Below are 23156 nucleotides of genomic sequence, written 5' to 3'. Positions count from 1 at the left end.
TAATCACTCTCGATTACAATTTTTCTACATAACAGATAACGATATAGATTATCACTGGATAACGCAATGACTTAAAGTTGTTCAACCTTTTTTGGAGCTAAAATGTACACTCGGACTGTTCCTTTGAAGACACCGTCAGTAATCTATAAGGGCTATATCAATCTCAGGTTGGCACTTCTGACGTCCCTGCGGCTCATTTCTCGTCGAGGGGTTGACGCGGCGATGCGGCTAAAGCGCTGTCAAGTGCTGCAGCCATTGAATACGCAACAATAACGTCTAATAGCAGGCCAGCTTTAACGATGCCTGTCGAGCCTTTTCATGTAAGAAGAAATATATACAGGGGTTACAAGTATCCACGTGGGTTCAGATCTTTGGTGTTTTAAGAACATTGATCGTCTTTTATTTTAGTGTGGCCATAACGTGACGATCGTATAGGTAATATTTGAAAATGGAATTTGTCAATCATTTTTCCATTTTCAAATCTTAGGGTGCGTCCACATCTGGCGAATGTGCGCATTATCAGTGGACGAAAAGTTTGCCGTGTGCCGTGTGTGGTTCTCTGAGCATGTATGACTAGTGAGTGTAGGAAATACTCGTATATAAAGAACTAATTAACATAAATGAACATACTAGGTAAATACCTGTTCTATATCCCTACCCTAAGTATTATTATACCTTAATTCACATATTACCTAAATAGTGTCCAAAGCAATAATAACCGACAGTATGAATTAAATTGAAGGATTAATTATCGGTATAAAATTTCATCATGTTTAAGATACATTTCAATCCAGTGCAAACAATACATTGATGTGATTACTCTAAAACCAGTAGGTAGATAGAGATAAAATTCTATTTCCCTCATTGTCAGCCCTATGCTTTTAGCTATGAGATTTGTTTGTGGGGACACCCACAGACCTCGCAAGCTTTGCAGCAAGCGAATGCGCAGCACGCGAGCCGATCGCGAGCTGTCCGCGAGCTGCGCGCGTGCAGTCACTGCAATAGTTCGGTGCGCCTCTTTAGCGCAACTCACGCAAGGCTCGTATAGAGCGCGCGAGCGGCGCGCGAGCGGCGCGCGATCTGCGCGCAATCAGTTCTCGCCCTTACAGTTCCGTATATTGGCTCAGTACTATCGAAGATGGCAGACGTCGCGCGCCGCCTGCGCGCCGCTCGCGTGCGGCGCTTAGGTCGCGCGCGAGCTGCGCGCGAGCTGCGCGCGGGCGGCGCAGAAGCGGCGCACGAACAAAAATGCACGCGCGCAGCTCGCGAACAGCTCGCGATCGGCTCGCGTGCTGCGCATTCGCGGCGCATTCGCCAGATGTTGACGCACCCTTAAGTTTCGATCGTCCTATTTCGAGTATATAGTGACGCAATAGCGAAGGTGTGTCGATTTTATCATACAATTGTAAATCAGGAAAATATCTTGACTAGTAGGAACCTACTTATCTTTATACGTAAAAGTGACAATGATATTGAAAACTGGCAGTTAGATAAGCCAGAAATATAGTTTTATAAATAAATCGTTATATTGCAAACTCCATCCATCGCATGCTCCAATTCTGATGTCCAATTTTTGTGTTTCATATAACTTTTTAATTGACCAGTTTGAAAACAATTCGATATTTATAGGTAAATGGAATAAAAGCATTTCACAAAAATAAGCACCTTTGCTGTTTGGTTTGTTTTCTATATTCTCTAATCTTCACGAATGTGTATGTGTTTCTGAATCCACCACAAGAATTGCATACAGGAACATTTCTGAATTACGAAACAAATTCTTCAGCTGTACCTATTTAAATTCCTGCGCACACAAAGTTATATACAGCAGCGTTTCCATTTCCAGACATTTCAACCTTGCAGTCCCTTTTTTTTTTATTTTAATTATTTCTGGCTGGAATGCGAGCTCTTTATTAACATGTGACGTGGAAACTCGCGAAATAATAAAATGTAAACAAAAGGGCACACTTGAGGGAATGCGACAAGTCGTCACAGGCGAGGTGCTAGTGTGAGTTTACACGAGCCAGTACTGGCAGACAGTAGGTATTTCTAGTCCAGTTCAAAGGATTTTTTTGTGCTGTGTTTGTAAAGGTGGAATTGTAGAGTTAGGAAGTAATGATGATCAATTTTAGTCATCAGGTCTATTAATATTATCATGTAAGGCAAGTCAATATAATTTTCAGTCGTGTAGAAATTTTTTAACAGATATTCACAAACTATGTAAAAAATGAATATAATATTGGTCCCGGTACAAAATCACTCATATTTCTGTTACGACTAATTTAAACATGAAGTTATTATATTCATTACCACTACCACCACCACCTACAACTGAATCATTTTGTCAAACTTTACGACTCCTAATGCTACCTCAAAGTAATAAAAGCGACGCGAAGCTATAAATATTTTTATGTTAGTGAAAAAATCATTGCGCACACACACAGCGATAAACAGTCTCGTCCGGTCCAAAACTAGTGATATAATAAATCCGACTTATACTGCCTCTAGCACTCACTCATAAATCGCACATTTTTAGGACCTCTGCATGGATCAGAAATCGTAAATCTTTAGAGTAAATCCCTTAAGAGTAGATTCAGATACTTAAATCTTTTGCAGAAAGGAAGATGCTTTAAACCTTGGGTACAATGTTGCTGAACTGATGTTAGAGTAACATTATGTTCAGTATGTAGTAGCTATGTGTTTTTCTTGCGAACAAGCAGTAGCTGCTATACTGGTGCATAATCTAAGAGTCTGGTCTTCATCACTAGTAGAAGCAGCATCACGAGCAGTCAGTCCCTTGATTACCAGTAGAAAAAAAAAAAACTCTCGGATGTTCAACACTGAATTGCAATCAATTCCTGCAGTCCAAACTCATAACTCCAAGAAGGCTGTATTCTTCAAACTTTCGTCCACCACACGCCACTTAAGCCTTTAGAAATGTCCATTATACTTTTGAACAAAGTGCTGAAGAAAAAGTTTAAATAAAACAAAGTTCATTCGTTGAAAAAAGCGTTTCAACGAGGCACAAGTCAAACAAAGCTTGCGAGGTCTGTGGGTGTCCCCACAAACAAATCTCATAGCTAAAAGCATAGGGCTGACAATGAGGGAAATAGAATTTTATCTCTATCTACCTACTGGTTTTAGAGTAATCACATCAATGTATTGTTTGCACTGGATTGAAATGTATCTTAAACATGATGAAATTTTATACCGATAATTAATCCTTCAATTTAATTCATACTGTCGGTTATTATTGCTTTGGACACTATTTAGGTAATATGTGAATTAAGGTATAATAATACTTAGGGTAGGGATATAGAACAGGTATTTACCTAGTATGTTCATTTATGTTAATTAGTTCTTTATATACGAGTATCTCCTACACTCACTAGTCATACATGCTCAGAGAACCACACACGGCACACGGCAAACTTTTCGTCCACTGATAATGCGCACATTACAACGATCAGATATGCAGCCGGTATCAGGCTTACTAAATCTGCAGTGTACGTCAGCTAATTCAACGCAACCCATCTAGAAGCAACTACAGCTGTCCAGAATCAAAACAGTGCAACTCAGAAGAAAAGACTTCCTCAGTCTTTTCAACCCTATGCACAGCCAGATACCTTCTTTGTCCTTGCCGAAGTGATACGCAAATACAAAAACGCAACACTCCGTGAATGCCCGAGGCTTCCGACTTTTACGTGTGCACAGAAAACAAATATACCGAACAGATTTTGTGAGGAAAGCTTTAGAGAAGAATAGTTTAGCTGCAATTTTGGAATATCTCGTCCTGTTTATAGTTGAATAGTGAAATGTTTAGAATGTATCTGGTTTGTGGTTGCTGCAGCGAAATTGAATGAGGTTTGATTTTAAAATGAAATTCATATTGCACTAAAATCTTTATGTGAGTCTATACTAATATAACGAGGAGGATACAGTTATTATGTCCTCAGGCACGGTGGAGTGATGACTTGCGCAAGACGGCTGGCAGGAGCTGGATGCGAGCAGCCGAAAATCGATCTCAGTGGCGTGCACTTGGAGAGGCCTATGTCCAGCAGTGGACTGCTATAGGCTGATGATGATGATGATGATGATGATGATGACAGTTATTATTTCTTTTTTTGTATCCTAAAGGCTTCGAAACTACTGAACCGATTTGAAAAATATTACACTGTCGGAAAGCCACACACTCCCCGAATAATAAAGGCCATATTTTATCCCGGTACCTCGGCTCACTATTAAACTTATCACTTAAACTTACTTAAAAAATAATGCAAAAAATATCACCCAAATACCCATAGGCTATCGAGGAAAATTCTCAAAAGTTTTCCCAGCTGCATTTTCTCAGTAAGTTGTGGAACAATATTATTTACCCTGCAACCCCGAGCGGTTGGCGCCACTGCATGTAATTTACACTTCGCACTTCAGTTCCCCTGTGCACGTTAAAATATCAGGAAAATCTAGGGTTCTTGAACATTATTTATTTATTTTAGATAAACAGGGAACGTGAACACAGGGCTACTCAGGTTCTAGGAGTGAATCGTTTGGAAAGCAGTGGCTTTTTCGTCTACCTTTTGCATTTCCATTGAAATACACCGCGTTTGTTCTCGTATATCCCACCCAAAACAAAAATGTGAAAGGTTGCCAAGTTCGATAATATGGGAATGCTTCGCCTATAAAAGAAGTGAGATCTGAATAAGTACCAAGTTCCATACAAATACCTCTGTTAAAAATAGTTACTTTTCAATGATGGTTCTTGGCAAGTTTTCACACACCTTGTTATAAACCTACTAAACGCAATGAATCAAGTATTTAATTTTATATTAAAACTTGCCAAGTAACATCATTAAAAAGTAACTATTTTTAACTGAGGTATTTGTATGGAACTTGGTACTTATTCAGATCTCATTTCTTTTATAGGCGAAGCATTCCCATATTATCGAACTTGGCAACCTTTCACATTTTTGTTTTGGGTGGGATTTCATTTATTTTTGTAAGGTTGTTTATTTTATTTTTTTCTTGTGATTAAGTTAGTTAAGGAAATATCTCATTTATACTACCTTTCAGATTTTTGAATATGTACTATGCTTCTTATAAAGAAATGAACTAGATTAACTAAATGGACTAGATTTACCAACTGACTGACATGACATGTTATCATATATTATGTTCGTGGATCAAAGTTACACATTCGTTATTTTCGAAAGTGACTCACACTTGGCCGTTTTCAGATTTTTACTTTAATTTGACTAAATACAAACCTTTGTAACGAATTTAAGATCGGTACGACCATTCGAAGATATATTACATAAATATAGATAAATTTAGTTCGTTTTAGCTCCTTAGGGGTATAAATTTACACCGGGTATTTTACACCTTCATTATTTTGAAACTGACTCACACTTGGCCATTTTCAGATTTTTCCCTTTACCTTGACATAAAGACCTACCTCCATGCCAAATTTCAAGTCAATACGACCATTGGAAGTGGTCTAGGTTTTTGATGAGTGAGTCAGTCAGTCAGTCAGTCAGTGAGTGTATAGTAAAAATAGCGATTTTCTGACGTCAATATCTCAAGACCTACAAAAGATATATTAATTAAATTTTGTATTTTAGATAAGTGAGGGGGTCTCAACAGATACTAGAAATTTGATATGCGTAAATAAAATAGATTTTGAGTTATAGGGGGGTAGAATTTGGCCCGAAATGGTTCGTGTAATATAACCCACGGCCGGTGTGTCGCTTTTTTTTGCTCGAACTTGGCGGACACACTGCCGTGTGTCTAGATTAACTTCTTGAAAAAACGTGCTACAGCTCGGTGCTCAGCTTCGGTGTAATGCACCATTTCATTTATTTTGTTTGCCAGCAAATTCACAAAATTAAAGTGAAACCACACAGCAATACCTACAGCTTGTGATATAGCTGTGGCCATTCAAAGCATTCACATTTAAACAATAAAAACTTTGCATCATAATATTATTCTCCATAAAGACCGCAAAGCTCGTTAAAAATAGTATGCAAAATGTAAATTAAGCGGTACAGTGCTTACTAGTAATACAGAGGTTACAGCGCTTGCTAAATAATTCACGTGGAGTACTTAACGCTCAACAGATGGCGCTATGTAAAACACTGCACCAAGGGCCCTTTAACACTACACTACAGCCGAAAATTTAAACATGCTAAATATTTTATTACCTTCACGGTACCACAATTAAAGGGCTTGTAAAGTGCGCGTATTTTTGAAGGGACTCAAATTGTATTTTAGGGTTTGTCCAATTTATTATTCATACAAAGTCTACTGAAATAAATTGGCTGTGTTTTATTTACAGTATTCGGGGCCCTTTTAGTTTTCTTCTGAAATTCAAAACGCTGAAGTCTGCCGAATAATGAAAATTTAATTAGCTACCTTGACAAAGTTTGCCTACGTTAACAGCCCCGGTCAGGATCTAAGTGGCCCTTGACAGTACCTGTGAATAAAAGAAAACCATCACAACATATCCAACGAAATTATACCTCAAAATCTAGTGCGTCCACATATCTAATCGACACTATGTGAATAAATTGGTAGAGTTATACTTTTCGCAAACTAAATTCATAGGTATACCTAGGTACAGACACCACTACGTATCGAGCACAAAACTTTCCCGTATCGAATTTCAAGCAAGTGCACAAATAAACAGTGATTTAAGCGATGTATGGTCGAACTTCTAGAAACTTCTAGATAGGTAAAGTTTTAGTGAATTGTTGGTGCGACTCTAATGCAAGTACTTGTCAAACCAGAACTGTATTTCGGTTTTGAAGTTCCAAAACTAACTGAGGATCCTTCCGTTGAACTAATTAGTTGGAGTGGAATACACTTAATGGAATGGAAATTGATTAATAAGTACATTTAGTCGAAGTAATGTTCCAGGAATTTGATGCTGCTTGAGTTTGGGAGCGAATTTGACAGAATGAAGGTGGTTTTGATGTTACTTCTTATACTTGCGCAGTCCTATTTCAAAGTAGAAAAATATCTTGTTTTTAGTCCAAAAATAATTTTCCTACAATTACTCACCAAGGTAGAACAAATTGCTCAATTGAGCAATTTCTATTTATTTTCATACATAATAATTGTAGTAGAAAACTCCAATTCAAAACCAAAGTACCAGACATGAAATTACAGGAAATACAGCATTAACATATAAACCAAATAGATGTAAAAAATGCAGAAACATCTGTACAATCTAGCTTCATTTACCCACTACACTGAATACTGAAGAGTGCACTTGGGAATTCTAATCTCATTTAACTAAAAGTATCCGCACACTGACTAAACAGTTGGCTGACAGCTGACCTATAGTTCGGCCATTCAGAGAATGCGTTCCTGACACGTCGCGATTGAACTGACGACGTAATAACATTCATTGATTATTGATATAATAATGTTGTTTTAATGCTCCTCAATTGTTAAAACGGTAAACAACCAGCAAAAATATTTTTATCGTAACTGCAACGCCATTGCAAAGTTACGTCGTCAGTTCAATCGCGACGTGTCAGGAACGCATTCTCTGAATGGCCGAACTATAATGGTAGGCATTATTTTACAGAGAATCTTAAGTACATAGATATATTTACATTAGACAATATACATATATTCACATGATATAAGTCTTTAAACTGCTTATCTATATCTGAATAAATAAAAATGAATTGTTGTTCGTTAGTCTGATTAAAACTCGAGAACGGCTGGGCCGATTGAGCTGATTTTGGTTTTAAATTGTTTGTCGTGGTCCAGGGTAGGTCTAAACGATGAGCAAATAAGAAAAAAAAGTATTGTGTAATACCAATAATTAGGCAGTACGAAGTTAGCCGGGTCAGCTATTAAAAAATAAACATGAATTGTTGTTCGTTAGTCTAATTAAAACTCGAGAACGGCTGGGCCGATTGAGCTGATTTTGGTCTTAAAATGTTTGTAGAGGTCCAGGGAAGGTTTGAACGATACGAAGTTTGCGGGATCAGCTAGTTTACAAATAAAAAAAAAATCCAAATTCCAACCAAAGTTCGATACTGACTAAATACGTGACATTTGTATCGTGTGTACTATCATAAGTTTGCAGTGTGCAGGGTACTCTTAAGCGGTTTGGACTTAATGTTTCCTATCTAACTAAATTCTTTTCTATTTCTTTATTTCGTTGGTCTGGTAAGATAAGTGCTGATGTTGAGAATAGTATTGTATTTTTAGTAATGTAAAATGTCTTAGTGGTATTCCTATCAACTCTGTATTACGATATTGTACCTACGATTTGGATGGCTGCAGATCCATCTTAAAATAATTTTGCCTCTCTGAAGTCAGCCGTAGTGTTTTGTTACCTACATTTTAATTGTCGCACATTCATTTGTTGCTAATTTCATAGTGGCAAAATTATTTCATGTGAGCTGTACCTTCTCTTACTGGAGGTAGTTACCTAAATTCAACCTCAAATTAAGATTAAGGAACCAAAGTATTTTTTATTCAACAAGAAAATATTTGTAATTTTTAGGGTTCCGTACCTCAAAAGGAAAAAACGGAACCCTTATAGGATCACTTTGTTGTCCGTCTGTCTGTCTGTCTGTCTGTCTGTCTGTCTGTCAAGACCCTTTATCTCAAGAACGCGTGGACGTATCAAGATGAAATTCACATGAAATGCTCAGGTCTGTTGTCCCTTTAAGCTGTGAAAATATCAAGCTTCTAAGCCAAGCCAATCAAAAGATACAACCGATTATGTCGATATTTTCAACAAATTCTCGACACTCGCAAAGGAATCAAAACCTACAGGGTACTTCCCGTAAACTCAGAATCTTGAAATTTGGCATGAAGCATTGTTATATAATGCAAATATAGGAAAAATTGCGAAAATCTCATTTTTTTTGTTATATAATATAATAAAAATATTTTAATAAAATGAAACTTACTACCTTATTTCTCACGAACGAATAAAGGTACCAAATTGAAATTTATACCAAATACCTAGGTCTATTGTCCCTTTAAGCAATGAAAAAATCAAACTTCTAAGTTAACGCGATCAAAAGATACAGCAGTTTTACCGACACCTTAGACGAATTTCCGTCACACGCTAGGGAATCAAAACCTACAAGGTACTTCCCGTGAACTCAGAATCTTAAAATTCGGCACGAAGCATCGTTATATAGTACAGATAAAGGAAAAATTGCGAAAATGATAAATTTGAAGTTACATAAAATATTAAAATATTATTTTTGCTTACATGACATAAAATATTTTTTTAATAATTATAAACTTACTACCTACCCTTTTTCACATGAACGCGTAGAGATATTAAAGTTTTGAATGAAAAGTGAAATTCATATCAAACACTTCTTAAATATCTCTCTCCTTCTTAAATGCCTCTAAACTGTGAAAAATTTTTAATCATTCAAAGGTCATTGGGCACCTTAGTATGAAAACCATACCTACGGCGGATACGAACGAAATATAGCACAGTATAATGATAAAGGCTCTGATTTACTATGGCATTAGTCGCATCAATGTGAACCATGGGAATCTAGAGAAAATCAGGTGTAAACATCAAATATTTTCCTCATTTCAATGGGGAATTTAAACGACCAAGTTTGACGGATTTGAGAAATCATTTCTTTGTAGGGAAAGAGTATACTCGCCGTTTATTTCCATTGTCATCAGGTCAGGATCTGATGATGGAAATCCTGAGAAATCGAGGGCAACTATCAGAAATTGTAGGCATGCATAGGATTTAAACTTGATTCTCAGATGTATGTCTGGTGATACTATCAAACAGTGAAGGTTTAGAGCTTACCTGATGATGGAGACGTGAGAAAGTCGAGAGAACTCCTCAACGGTATGTTTTAGTTACGTCGTGTTTGGGCTTATATTATTCGTATTGACGAGAACTTTTCACAAAAGTTAAAAATTGACGACCTCGATGGCGCAATGGTCACCATGCCGGACTGCCGAAGCTGAGGTCCCGGGTTCGATTCCCGGCTCGGTCGACATTTGTGTGATGAGCATGCTTGTTAGCCGTGGTCTGGGTGTTACAATATGTATTCATAAATATGTATATGTCACCGTAAGATTACAAACATCGTTAGATTACAATCTATCTCGAGAGATTGTAAACTGTCGAATTATTGTAAACCGTAACACCTGATTGCAATTTAACGCATTATTTTTCGCTATATTATAATCTATCGATGAGAAATTGTCAAATTGTCAACTGTCCGAAAGCTCTCCCTAATTGGTCAGTCTTTTTGTAAGATCGAGAGCGATGTAGAGCGGTCAAATTGTCAACTGGCGTAGAACGGAATGCATCTTGCGCGCTGATTGGTAGAACGTCAAAAAAGACAATGTTCTTTGCAACTCCCGGTGTCACAGCTCTTTGACGTGCAAAAATAAGTGACGGTTTAATTTTTTATAAAATCAAAAATTGTACTTAATTTTTAAGACTCAAATTACACACAATTAAAAATTGTATTAAAAATTGAAGTTAGTGACGAAAACGAATCGCTGCAAAACCGACTCCACGTAGTCTTGTCTGCCCTACCCCTAGAGTGCAATTCAAAACCGCGTAGGCGCGGAGGGGCGAGGCGGCCTGCGAGCTGAGGCGCAGGTAGTTTCAGCGCTCGCCGCCGCGGCTGAGGCTGGCCGGCTCAGCCGGCCAGCAAGCCGAAGCTGCGGTGGTGAGCGTGAAAACCATCTGCGACGATAAGCTCGCATGGGACCGCCGGAGCCCCGCAGCGCCGGAGCCGTGACAGAAGTTATGCTTGCTGCATGTTGCATGCTTACTTCCATGCTGGGTCAAATAATATAATACTTGAAGAATTTTTGAAGAGCATTTATTTTATTTAACTGACACCTCTATTTCATTCCTAACTCTACGGGAACTCCATGGGAACAGAACGGCTGGTCGTGATTGGTCGATCTTACAAAAAGACTGACCAATCAGAGAGAGCTTTCGGACAGTTGACAATTTGACAATTTCTCATCGATAGATTATAATATAGCGAAAAATAATGCGTTAAATTGCAATCAGATGTTACGGTTCACAATAATTCGACAGTTTACAATCTCTCGAGATAGATTGTAATCTAACGATGTTTGTAATCTTACGGTAACATATATATGTAGCTATATGTAGTTTATCAGTTGTGTTAGGACCCATAACACAAGTTAATTAATAACTAACCATGGGGCTAACCGACCGTGTGTGAAAAGGTGTCCCGACATTATAAAAAAAAAAAAAAAAAAAAAAAAACTTCTAAAAACAACAAGAAAACTGTTTATATGCATCGGTCTAGATCTCGGTGATTAAATAAATATAGATGCATCCTCTAGACACCGACTTCTAGACCGATGCACCTAACATCTTTTTAATTTCTTTCTTGCTTTTTTATATGTTTGAAGTTGGATTTGTTTGTAAAATGCTACAAAATAAAATAAAGCCGACTTTATAAAACAAAGAAAGGGACAGAATTACACTTTTGTCAAGGCTCTAGAAACGTAAAGCCAGCAGCCCCGAATCCTACTCTCTAGCAGTCGTTGTTACAATTCGACAGTTGCAAGTCGTCAGGCAGTTTCGAACAAAACCTGAAACTGGGGCTCATTAGGTGATTAATCCCTCAAAAATAAAAGATCCCATTTGTAGTGAATTCTCATCACCTAAAATAAAATAAGCTCCAACACAAGGTTACGTTATAAATTGTAAAGGAGTTCCCATAACTATATCTGATCTTTGCTATCGATCCCACAATGGCAGTCAAACCTATCTATTTGGAAAGTCTTCGCCAATACCTACGAATAAAATAAGCCCAAACACATGGTAGTTGCAACATACCGTTCAGGAGTTCCCTCGACTCTCTGTAGTCTCCATAATCAAATCAGCTCCAAACCTTCACTGTTTACCAGTACCCTCAATTTAGTTATATTATAAAATAAAAAATATTAATTATTTTGACTCTCACGAAATTACCATAACTATGATTGTTCTCAATTGAATGGTTGGCGCGAGACTCACTTTTTAGCTATACAGGATTTGTACGGAACCCTCGGTGCGCGAGTCCGACTCGCACTTGGCCGGTTTATTGCTCATAATCTAACTTTCTTTAATAATCTTGTTACACTCTACACCCACAAATCGGTTTAGTATTTCAAGAGACACTTGCAATCAATCACATGAATGCACGTGAAATTGCAACACTTCTAAAAAAGCACTTTTTTCTCGCAACTGTCGATACCATCACATTTTAGGTTTAAAATGCCTGGTCCAATATTCCGAAGTGATAGCAATCTCAATGGTCTAATACAATCAAAGTGTTCAATATGAATTTAACTTTAATACAGTTTAAGTCACATATTAGTGTTTTGCCCTTTTAATTGGTTTTGCTGTTGCACATCCACTCGTTGCCAATTTCATAGTTCTAAACTTATTTCACCTTCTCTTAGGCAATTCTATGCCTAAAATTCAATTTCAAAATAAGATTAAGGCCGCATACACTTGTCTTTTTATTCAACAAGAAAAAAAAAAACGAATCTCATAAAATGTTTCTTTTATAATCTTGTCAAACTGTATACCCACAATTTGCGTCAGGTTTTCAAGAGACTCTTCCAATCATACGTAACTGAAACACTTTTCTAAAAATGACTTTTTACTCGCAACTGCCGATACCATCACATTTTAGGTTTAAAATGCACCAGCAATATTCCGAAGTGATAGCAATCTCAATGGTCTAAAACAATCGGAGCGTTCAATATGAATTCTGGATGCAGCTATCCTTGGTAATTACTTTCTGGCTTTACTGTGGGATATTACATTCACGAGTATACCTACGTTTATTACATTTGTGTGGTTTGCTTATCGTTGGTATTTTTGAAGAAATATTTTATTACGATTAAATTATGTTGGCTATTTCCAGTTAGATAATCTTACAATCATTTTTGAATATTGCAAGACTTTCATTATACTTGGTATTTTACCATATAAGTTGCAGTTCTTATTAGATACGTTTACCAAACATTTCCATAAGGTAAATACTTTGTTCACTTAGATCATTTATATTTCTTTCCTCATACATACGGAATGTAGGCAATAAAAGATGCAATGTAAGTCAAGCAATGTAGCTTCGGAGTTAAGAATTTGTGTGCACTTTAATATTAGCGTAACAATACAATGAATAAATTGAAAATCTTGAGAATTGTCGTGAATGTTGAATACAAAACGAAATCCTAAGCATTTGAATAAATAGCGACTGTGGACGCAAAATGGTTTGAATGTTTTTCTTTTGTGTCTGGAACGAAATCAAACGATATTGCAACTTGGATGCACAATTTTAGTCAAAGTATTGCAACCATAAATTAATTATAATTTTAATATAACCCTTAATTGCATTATTCTTATTTTCAAAAATCTAATTTATACTGCAACTAAAATCCAGACCACAAAATCAAATCCGCAAAAGTCTAGACAGGTTCACTTTTTCACTTCCGACATTCCGAGATCATAAAGTAAAACGCCACAACGCGTTTCCGAAGGCAGGAGCACATTTAAATTTCATCAAGGACCCACGAGAACATCCCTAGCTGTGCAAAATTGTATTTTCTGCTTCAGAGGAGAGAATATGAAGGGACATGTCTTTCAGATTCCAGTCCTCGCCGATTCGTATTTCATTTCGAGATATCAGATTCAATTCGATGATAGTCATGTTTGGGATTACATTTGGTTACGTTATTATCTGTTTTGGGTTGTGTGTTTCTAGGTGTGTGGTTATTCGGAGCTGCTTGATTTTGCCGTGGAAGATGTGATGATGGGATTTTTTTAAACTGTTCGCATAAAAATACGGTTCTCAATGGTGTTTATGATAACTAGCTAGAAACCTTACATATTTAATATATTTGTTACTCAGCACAGTTCAGTAACAGGTATTAACCAAAACACAATTCCAATGCCAACACTACGCTTTACACTATTTCTTCTACCATCCTAGACTTCACTAAAAAAATATACAGCAAAGAAAAGATTCTCCATTTGCATCAGCCAATGTAAAAGAAAATACCAGAGCGACAAAATATAGACCCAATAAAAAGGCCAAAGAGTAATAGTGTCTGCAGCGGAGCTCAATGAAATAAAATCGAGGTTTTCTTTGTTGCAGCGAATCATAAATTCTCGAGAGAGCTGAATCCTTATCGACACTTTATCTGGCGGACACATAGATGCAATTTGCACCCTCAAATTACGTTTTCCGCGTTGACTTGTCCCATTTCGGTCAGTTACCTCGCAATTTGCTGTGTGGCGAAAGTGAATCATAATTTTGCAGATCGCGAGTAACAGTTTTGCAGGTTTTTAACAAAGGTTTTTTTCCTTTTCTTTCGAACGTATTTCTTTTTAATTGGAATAGTAGCATGACTGATAGACTATACATATACAATAATGGATATGTATCACATCCCCATGCACCTATGCAGTTTTAACAAAAAAATACTCCATAAATAAAAAAACATGTTTTCAGTGTCACAAATAAGTACCTACACAAAATAACAAAAAGTTATAATAAGACATACATGTCAATCCGATGAACATTATAGGTAAAGGAAATGAAACTCGTGCGAAATGCAATTCCATTACTTTTCCAATCTCGGCTTTTCGCTGCCAAAGTGTTCAATACTGTTATGTGGCAATGTATTCTGCGAATTTCTACCACTTTTCATAAATGAGATATTAATGACTTTCCAACATATTGATGAAGATTTATGCATTTCTTTGACTGACTGAAAATTACCATAAAATATTGATTTTTGTAATGAGTCCGTCTCTTCGTTTGAACGAAAACGCGATTACACAGCACGATGGGATTGAATCCTGGTTCGAACAAAGAATTTCATACTATGCTAATAATTAATAAAAATATCTAGGAGTACAAATAGATAGTGAACTTAAATGGAACATACAAATAGATGCTCTGATCACGAGAACCCTTCGACTCCTGCATATCTTTAAGTCTCTGAGAGAATCCGCTAACCTTGATACCTTAAAAATGGTATACTTTGGCCTTTGTCAATCGGTACTAGGGTACTGCATTACGGTGTGGGGAGGGGCGGGTAAAACTTTCCTTCTTAAACTTGAAAGAGCACAGAGAGCCATAATCAAAGTGATGACCAGATAACCGTACGGATACCCAACAACCCAACTCTATTCCGATTGTAAAGTTTTAACAGTACGTCAACTCTATGTGCTCCACTCAGTGCTTAAAAAACACTCATCCATACCTCCATCCAGCCGAGAAAAACGTACCATTAGTATTCCAAGTATCCGCCATAAAACTGCGTTCGCTAGACATCAATATCTTATTCTGAGCTCTTTCATTTACAGAAAAATACATAAAAAACTAAATATAATCAACCTATCAAAATGGGAAATAAAACATAAACTCACAGAGTGGCTGTTTCAACAAGACTATGATCACACTGAATCAATATTAACCTACATAGCCTAGAGCACGCACACATACACTCCCTAACTCACGCACACACATACACACTAATTCACACACACACACTCACACTCTCACTCTACAACACATACCGATTACTTTAAATTAGGTATTAATTAAACATAAGCCCAGTCTCCATCCTAGATGTACATATAAATACCCATTAACCGTGGGTACATCGATAGGCTCCTCACGTGAAATAGGTAAATATACATTATCAAAATGGCCGCCCACTGTCTCTTAAGTTACAGGTTCTAGGTACCTAGTTTAAGAGACAGGGTACCGTTAATTGTAAACAGATGCACCTTAAACCTACATAAATTGTGATCTACCATTTATTTGTACTGAAACTGTAACTAGCTTTAAGTCCTAGCTTTATTCCATCTGTACCTTTTGGATGAATAAACCATTTATTTATTTATTATTTATTTATTTAATTATGCATTAAATTAAACTAACATACGTAGGTAAGATGCCTAATATTTATAACATATTTATATGCATACCATTTACATAATAATACATAGCGTACCTATTAATTATGCAGTTTTACATATTTACTATACTTATTTATTTTCTTTTCTTTCCAGGTCCTCTTTGACAGCTTCACCCTGGGTCGCTTCACCTCCTTCACGGAAGATGGCTGTCCCGACGGCTACATGCAAATCCAAGAAGCCAGCAGACCACAAGTCGGGGGCTCCTGGTGTGGCACCTCCTGGGGCCCTTCGATATACTACAGCGAAACAAAATCTATCACCCTTATCATACGACTCCTACATCTTTCTAAAGAACAAAATAACTATAACTTCGACTTCAGAATGGCTTACAAGGTTTTGAGGAGGGAATATGCTACAGTGCGATATGGAGGGACCCCTCCTTCGGGTACGTAAATCATTGTGTTCTTGACAAACGGTACGGTTAACGTTTTGCTGCTAAATATATTTTGGGTATTGTTGTTCGTGCAAGGGGAGGCTTTGTTGTGAACGGTAACAAAGGAGGCTGATAAGAATGTTCGATATGTATGTATGCTTCACTGATAGTATTACGATGACGTAATAATGATGCAACAAACATTAAGATAAATAGAATATTGAGTTTTTGTGTACAAGATTTAGATACTCATAATACGTTTATGAAAGTACTTTCAATTCCCTAGATGAAAAAGGCTAAAGTAGTAATGGCGACCTAAATAAAATATTAGGTCCTCACAACTATCCCCTGTGTCTAACATAATAAAATTCGAAGATCAATGTCACAATCTAATAACAGTATCTCATTCCAGAACGGCCTTTTTTCAAACTGAGACCAATGCCTTATCCCGTAAACATATCACGCGGCGAAGATACTAATGTAGCGAAGACGACAAAAACTCCCGAGTATTACCTTGGGGATTTGATCTCCGGAACTTATTGCTCACGGATATTCAGCGACTGTGATCGTAAAAACTGTAGATTACAATCACCGAATTTTCCCGGCGTATACCCTAGGAACTTGACATGCTACTATGCCGTGCGACAACATGAAGTGCCTCAAGGAAAACACGCTCTAATAGTTGTTAAACAGCCGAATGGCCAACTAGTTTCAATTAGGAGCCAGAAAGCATTATACGCAGCTCAACAAGAAAGAGGCAACAGTGGACGGGAGCTAAAATTTTGGCAACAATGTGACGAAGTGCAAGACTATGTGACGGTGTACGATGGCTATACAACAAGAGACCCCGTCATTTTGAGATTTTGTGGAGGAGGCGTTTCCGTTCCCGAAGCTATATCGAGTGGCCCTGAATTGTTAGTGGAGTTCACGACGTCCCCCTTTGGAACATTTTTACAACCAGTAACGTCGCAATCATTACATGGATTTCAACTCGAAGTCGAGGTAAGATTCTTTTATTATTTTTCTAGTTTCAACAAGATTGGCTTGAGGCTACACTATCTGGAAAACATAGAATTTATAGACCTTCATGACTTCTTGGCAAGGTATAGATAAAACTTTTCAAATCCAACTTGCATTTGCATTTGGCACTAGTCAAATTATCATAAAGTTGGGTGTGGGTTAAGTACTCTTGAAGGATAAAATTATTTCTTAGGGAATTGACGAACTGTGATCAAAATGTGAAATGTGAACGGCGAAAATTCAAACGTCATAAAATTCCTATTTCACGATTTTTGATGCGCTTAGTACCAAAATCATTCACTTCCAACATTTAGAGAACTTTAGAAACTCACACAAACTCACTCACATATTCCATTCCCGTTAATGGGTCCATTTTCCACTTTTAATAGGAGTTTAAAAAAACCAGTTCATATTTGGACACCGGCCAAAATGAAATTACAGGAAAACGGTTGAAACTTTTTCATGATAAGCGCTCCTGTGTTACAGATTATGAAAATTGGAAACTATAACTTCTTTTCTTTAATGCTTGGCTTTTGTTCCAACTAAGAGTATCTTTAATGGGATCCGATTAGCTCGGCGAATGTAGAAATTCATTTCCTACAATGCAATTACTTACAGACTAGTTGCGGATTAATTCAATGCAATTTTCTTATTCAACTGATAAAATTCAAGTCGGTAAGACCATTTTAACTAAACTAGCAGATTTGGCACGAATTTGGCACCTCTCGACAATAACGAGATCTAAAACTAAATCTAATCGGCTCACATATGATCCCGAAATTGGGTTAATGGACTAATATATCATCATGGAGTGTTATTTAAAGTGTTTCGTTCTCAGTGAACAATAATAAATCAAGTAGTGCCCCCGAGGCATCGCTTGGGCCCCTGCCAAAGTGTAATTAGTAACGTAGGCTGTAGGCTCGCACGGCCGGTCACAATAATGAAGCGGGTGAACTCTACACCAACCCACATTGTTTCAACTTATGAAATTAGGACGACCCCCATCTTTCACTTTTCTATATAGTTAACTCTTTATAATACACTTTTTGATGACTCTTTTAAATGGAGGCTGAGGGTGAGCCGCTTGCGCTGTTTTAATTATAATTTTAGCCTGATTACATTTAGTAATAATAAATGAGTTCTATGAAATTCAGATGTAATCGTTTTTCCAATAATCGCTTCTATTTCACTATTTATTATTTTGTTTGAACGTTTTATGTGGTTTTCATCAAATCCAATAACGTAAGATAAATATTAATTGAACTATTTTCAATTAATCATTCATTCATTTCAAATATTTAATATAAATACATGCATGAGCAAATAAAGGAATTCATAATTAATCTTCTGTTATTATACCTTCCATTAAGTATGATAAAGGACAGTAAAGGATCTTTAGCGTGGTTATCACATAATTAATCAATTTTAGGTCAGGTTCGTGGATCAACAGTCGCCGACATACGCCAAGAACAAAAGGGCTTGCGAGTTTTGGATAAGGGGAACAGGCCGAGGGATTTTGGAACACCCGCAACATTCCTTACCTCCGAATACCACATGCCTTTATCACATGCAAGGCATAGACACCTCGGGGCCGTCGGGCCGGAACATAATTTACAGGAGACCGTCGTTTTCAGCTCCACGATTCAGAGTGTGGTTTTCAGTATTGAAATTTTATGTGACAAACGCTCTGAATCCTAACTTGCCTGAGGATGAGTACTGTGGAAGCCATTTGAATATATGGGATGGTCCGATGAGAATATCGCCCGGTTGCAGCGATATTTTTTGGTGAGTCATTTTCCACGCTCGCTTTGCTGGGTTGATTTTATGATGTAAGTGAATCAAATATTTTAAATCTCGATGTGAAAAATGACGATTGCGGCTGTTGGTCGTAAAAATGTTTGGGAGTATGATTGAAAAATAAATAATATTGAGTTATGCCATCCATACTCAACTATGTACATCCATACTCAACCTCCTAATACTACTTATATAGCTTAACATATATAATACTAATATTACATATATAATATATATATATATAATATAATACTAATGTATACTAATATATTAATTTTATAATTATTGTAAACTTAACTTAATAGAACCTATAATAGTAAGTCAATAGTTTAGAAATCTGATCCAACAGATAAACTGTGTATACAGTTTTGTTGGACATTTTATATTTTTTATAATGTAAAATGTACCTTCTAAGCAATAAATAAAATAAAAAAAAAAATAATAAAAAAAAAATAATGTTTGTTGTTATAATTGCAGTGACAAAGAACGTTCAGTGCAAATGTCGAGAGCAACATCTCCTCAGTCAGTGATAGTTGGTCGTCCACCTACAAATGCTACCCTAGTTGCCAGATTCTGCCGTGAACGTGCTCCCAGGACCTGTGAGCATGCACTGCTACGAAGGTCAAGAGCCTGTGCAAAAACTGAGAGCTTCCTTTCAAAAGGAGACTCGTTGACTTTGGAACTAAAGCTGACGCAAGGGACCGCATTGAAGTAAGCACAAATGTATACGTTACGATAGGCAGTTATCCGTCCGTGTGTAAATATTCTATTGCCTTAGTAACGTAGAATCGTATAGTACTAAGTAAATGTCTGAAAAGGGTTGCGGAACTCGAGAAACAATATGTTTGTTTTTTGTTTTGGTAGATTTTGTTCCAGTAAAACAGGCTCGATTTTGCAAAAAAATCTTAAGTAATTTGTATTCATAATCAATTTTCAGACCAGTATATTTCAAAGCACTGTACGAATTTGTGGATCTACATCAAGATGGTGAACCATGGGGCCGAGGCTCATGTTCAAGACGATTCGCTTCACGATCATTCCCAGAAGCACCGCCAGATCCGCCAATAACATTTTCATCACCAAGGGACGTGTTTTTGTATGGCAGAGGAGGCAATCGTAATATTAGGTAAGTCCAAATTCCTTTAAATATGTTCATGCCGTGATCCGCCACGCAGGGAAGACAAATAGAAAATAGTAATAATACAAAAACTGCTGATTTTTGTTATGTAAGACATATTACACCATTATCCATTGAAGAGGTCAGCATATAAATATCTAGCTTTTGGAGCGAGGTTACTTTTATTCTACCCATACCAACCAGTCTCAATTCTCGGAATATTACCGAGAGACTTGTCCCAGAATTCCCCATAATTGTGCAAACTAAGCACAGAAATCACAGTTCATTTACCAAGTCTTTTGATATTTCCAGTTGCACCTACCGTTTTGAAGCAAACCCTGGTGAAGTGATTAGAGTTCGAGTATGGGGCATTCGTAGTGGAGGTCGCTTATGCAGGTCCGTTCACTCCGCTCATTCGCCTTGGTACCGCTGTGCTGGTGATATTACTGCAGCTGTCAGGATCTTTGACAAACCCTGGAAGGACGCTGGCTCGAGGATACCTAGAGACTGTTTATGCAGGTAACTATACTTCTTGTTGTGTTCTTGAAGAGCCATTTTGGCATTCTTTTGGTAATAATACGGTTGCTAGACTCTGCTGACAATTTTATTTTTCGTGTAATCTTATGATATGAAGTCCTTATGACGGTAAAATACATTTATATCTAAATAATCATTTATATTTTTTTTTCTAGTGACGTTGGAGACTACGAATTCACATCCCTCGCCACGGTTGCCGAATTAAGGTTTGACGTGGTCAACATGTCTGCTTCTGACGATTTCCGATCTTTTGGATTTGAAGCTTCAGTAGAGTTCATCAGGCTGGAAGCTGGATGTGAAACCTCACATCGAGTTTATGGCGCCAGTGGAGAAATGAGACTTTCATCTTCTAATCCTATGTCTGAATCGGTAAGAAGATCGAAATCAAATATAATAAAATAAAATCTAAAAATATATTGTTATCGATGAGAACTTTATATGTAAAAAACTAGACTAATGTGTACAGAGATCAATAATTTTATTTCCCAATTAAGCATCTGGCAAAACATGTACATGCATATTTATTTTCGATCTTTTAACTCTAAAGCTATGTAGTCTGATCCCGTTCTTACTGATTTCAGGAACGATGCGAACGTCGTCCATGGCTCATCGACCCCTCCCCGGGCCGTTACCTGTACCTCCAGATTCGAGGCAGCATCATCAGAGAACCTGAACTGGACAACTTTACTCTCCTCAACAATATCACAGTGGCTCCAGACATGAGACATCTCTGTAGGACTCCGAACAGAATAGCAGTGTACACTGGGGGACTGATACCTACGTTTATTTGTCCTGAACCTCCAGAAGAACAGGTATATTATTATACATCATGACTATTATTTTTTTTGCAATGTCTGGTCATACGGTAATGAACAATTGATTTGCCTGGCCTGTAAATTTATTGTCCAACTGATGGAAGGTGAATTATTAAAACTGTAAAGATAGTAGCTGTATGTCATTACACTGGCAGTTTTTCCATTGATGAAACAATGTCTTCCTAAAATAAACAGTTTGTATGAAAACCAGTTCTAAGATCTTCAATGAACAAACTCTCCAACCTTACGTTTATTCAAATTGTTGTCTAGTCTAAATCATTTTAAACCAATTTTAGATGGATGATATGGTAGAAGTCTTCTCCGATGGCTGGTCGAGGGAAGTGGATCCCCTCGCTCGTCACGTGTTCGCGTCTCCCTCAGCCTCTGACCACTTCGACCTGGACTGGCCGAGGGCGTTAAGTGTAGAACTCATTGCAGTAGAACCTGCTTCCTATTATGTTACGTGGTTGGAACTTTCTAGAAGGTAAGTTTTGGTTTGAGTGTTACTTAAGCTAATTTTAGGATTGTGTCTAGTCTTATTTTCATTTATATCCAAAGTCCATGTTTCCTTGTATGCTCGACGATTATTTATTCCTAAATTTGTTAGGTTATGGCTATTTTTATGGATAACTAAAGGCCGTTGACAATATTCTGTCTTTCTGTTGAGGAGGACTAGGGCCTAAAGGTAGGAATTCAACATAACTTCTATGGGGCTAAAGTCAAAATTCAAAATCTAGTAATCAAATCAACAGATAGATAAAATATTGGGAACAACTGTAAGTAGCTATAGACATTACCAGTCTAACAATTTTTTTAAGTTCGGTATACCCAAGGATACTCTCTAATCTCTATTCCATCACCTTCCAGACACGCAAGTTCCCACGGCGGCGTATTCGCGCTCTCCGGCGAATGCGAGTACCGCTGCGCGTCTCTTGACGCGTGCATCGCGCCCGCGCTGTGGTGCGACGGCACGCCGCACTGCCCGCGCGGCGAGGACGAGCGACTCGCGCACTGTTCTGCGTTGCTGCGAGTTCCCGCGCATTACGCTGTTGCGTTCCTTGCGCTTACTGTGCTCGCGGCTTTTGCTGTGGTGAGTAGTTTATGCGCCATTTATGCAGCATTTTTATCATTACAAAAACTGAAAAGTAAAGCCTCTTGTTTATGATAACGGACGGGTGACTTTTCATTGCAAGGCACATGTGCCCGTTGTGTTAACAAACATTTCTAACCTATTGAATACGGAGCGTCGGCACGTCGCCCGTTACAAAAATCGTGCCGTTGTCATTAACAAAAGGCCTACTTGATGGTCTATAGATGAATTATGGTTTTAAGAAGCTCTTTTAAGCCTGTAAATTATGCTATTTGGTTTTTTTGAAAGCTCCTATCCTCCTCCTAACCTATGGAAACCTCCCTATCCTATGGTATACCATGTTCCTGTTATCAAAAGTTCATTACAACGTAGGTAGGTGTCACTAAGTCAAGCTTCAATCAACGACAATGCTAAAGAAC

The 23156-nt window shown here is 37.4% G+C and overlaps 1 protein-coding gene across 1 annotated transcript in view; it reads left to right on the top strand.

Moving 5' to 3' along the window:
* LOC124630994 overlaps window positions 1-23156 on the top strand; it is a 133487-nt gene that overhangs the window by 106962 nt on the left and 3369 nt on the right. The window contains exons 4-13 of the mRNA XM_047165061.1: window positions 16082-16373; window positions 16774-17363; window positions 18811-19166; window positions 19656-19889; window positions 20116-20304; window positions 20608-20814; window positions 20988-21201; window positions 21414-21644; window positions 21944-22131; window positions 22515-22737. Coding sequence (XP_047021017.1) covers window positions 16082-16373; window positions 16774-17363; window positions 18811-19166; window positions 19656-19889; window positions 20116-20304; window positions 20608-20814; window positions 20988-21201; window positions 21414-21644; window positions 21944-22131; window positions 22515-22737 — 2724 coding nt within the window. The remainder of the gene's footprint in view (window positions 1-16081; window positions 16374-16773; window positions 17364-18810; window positions 19167-19655; window positions 19890-20115; window positions 20305-20607; window positions 20815-20987; window positions 21202-21413; window positions 21645-21943; window positions 22132-22514; window positions 22738-23156) is intronic.

The sequence above is a fragment of the Helicoverpa zea genome, chromosome 6 (assembly GCF_022581195.2).
Source record: "Helicoverpa zea isolate HzStark_Cry1AcR chromosome 6, ilHelZeax1.1, whole genome shotgun sequence".
NCBI lineage: Eukaryota > Metazoa > Arthropoda > Insecta > Lepidoptera > Noctuidae > Helicoverpa > Helicoverpa zea.
Note: the sequence above shows the minus strand (reverse complement) of the source record. Positions and strands in the feature narration are given on the sequence as shown.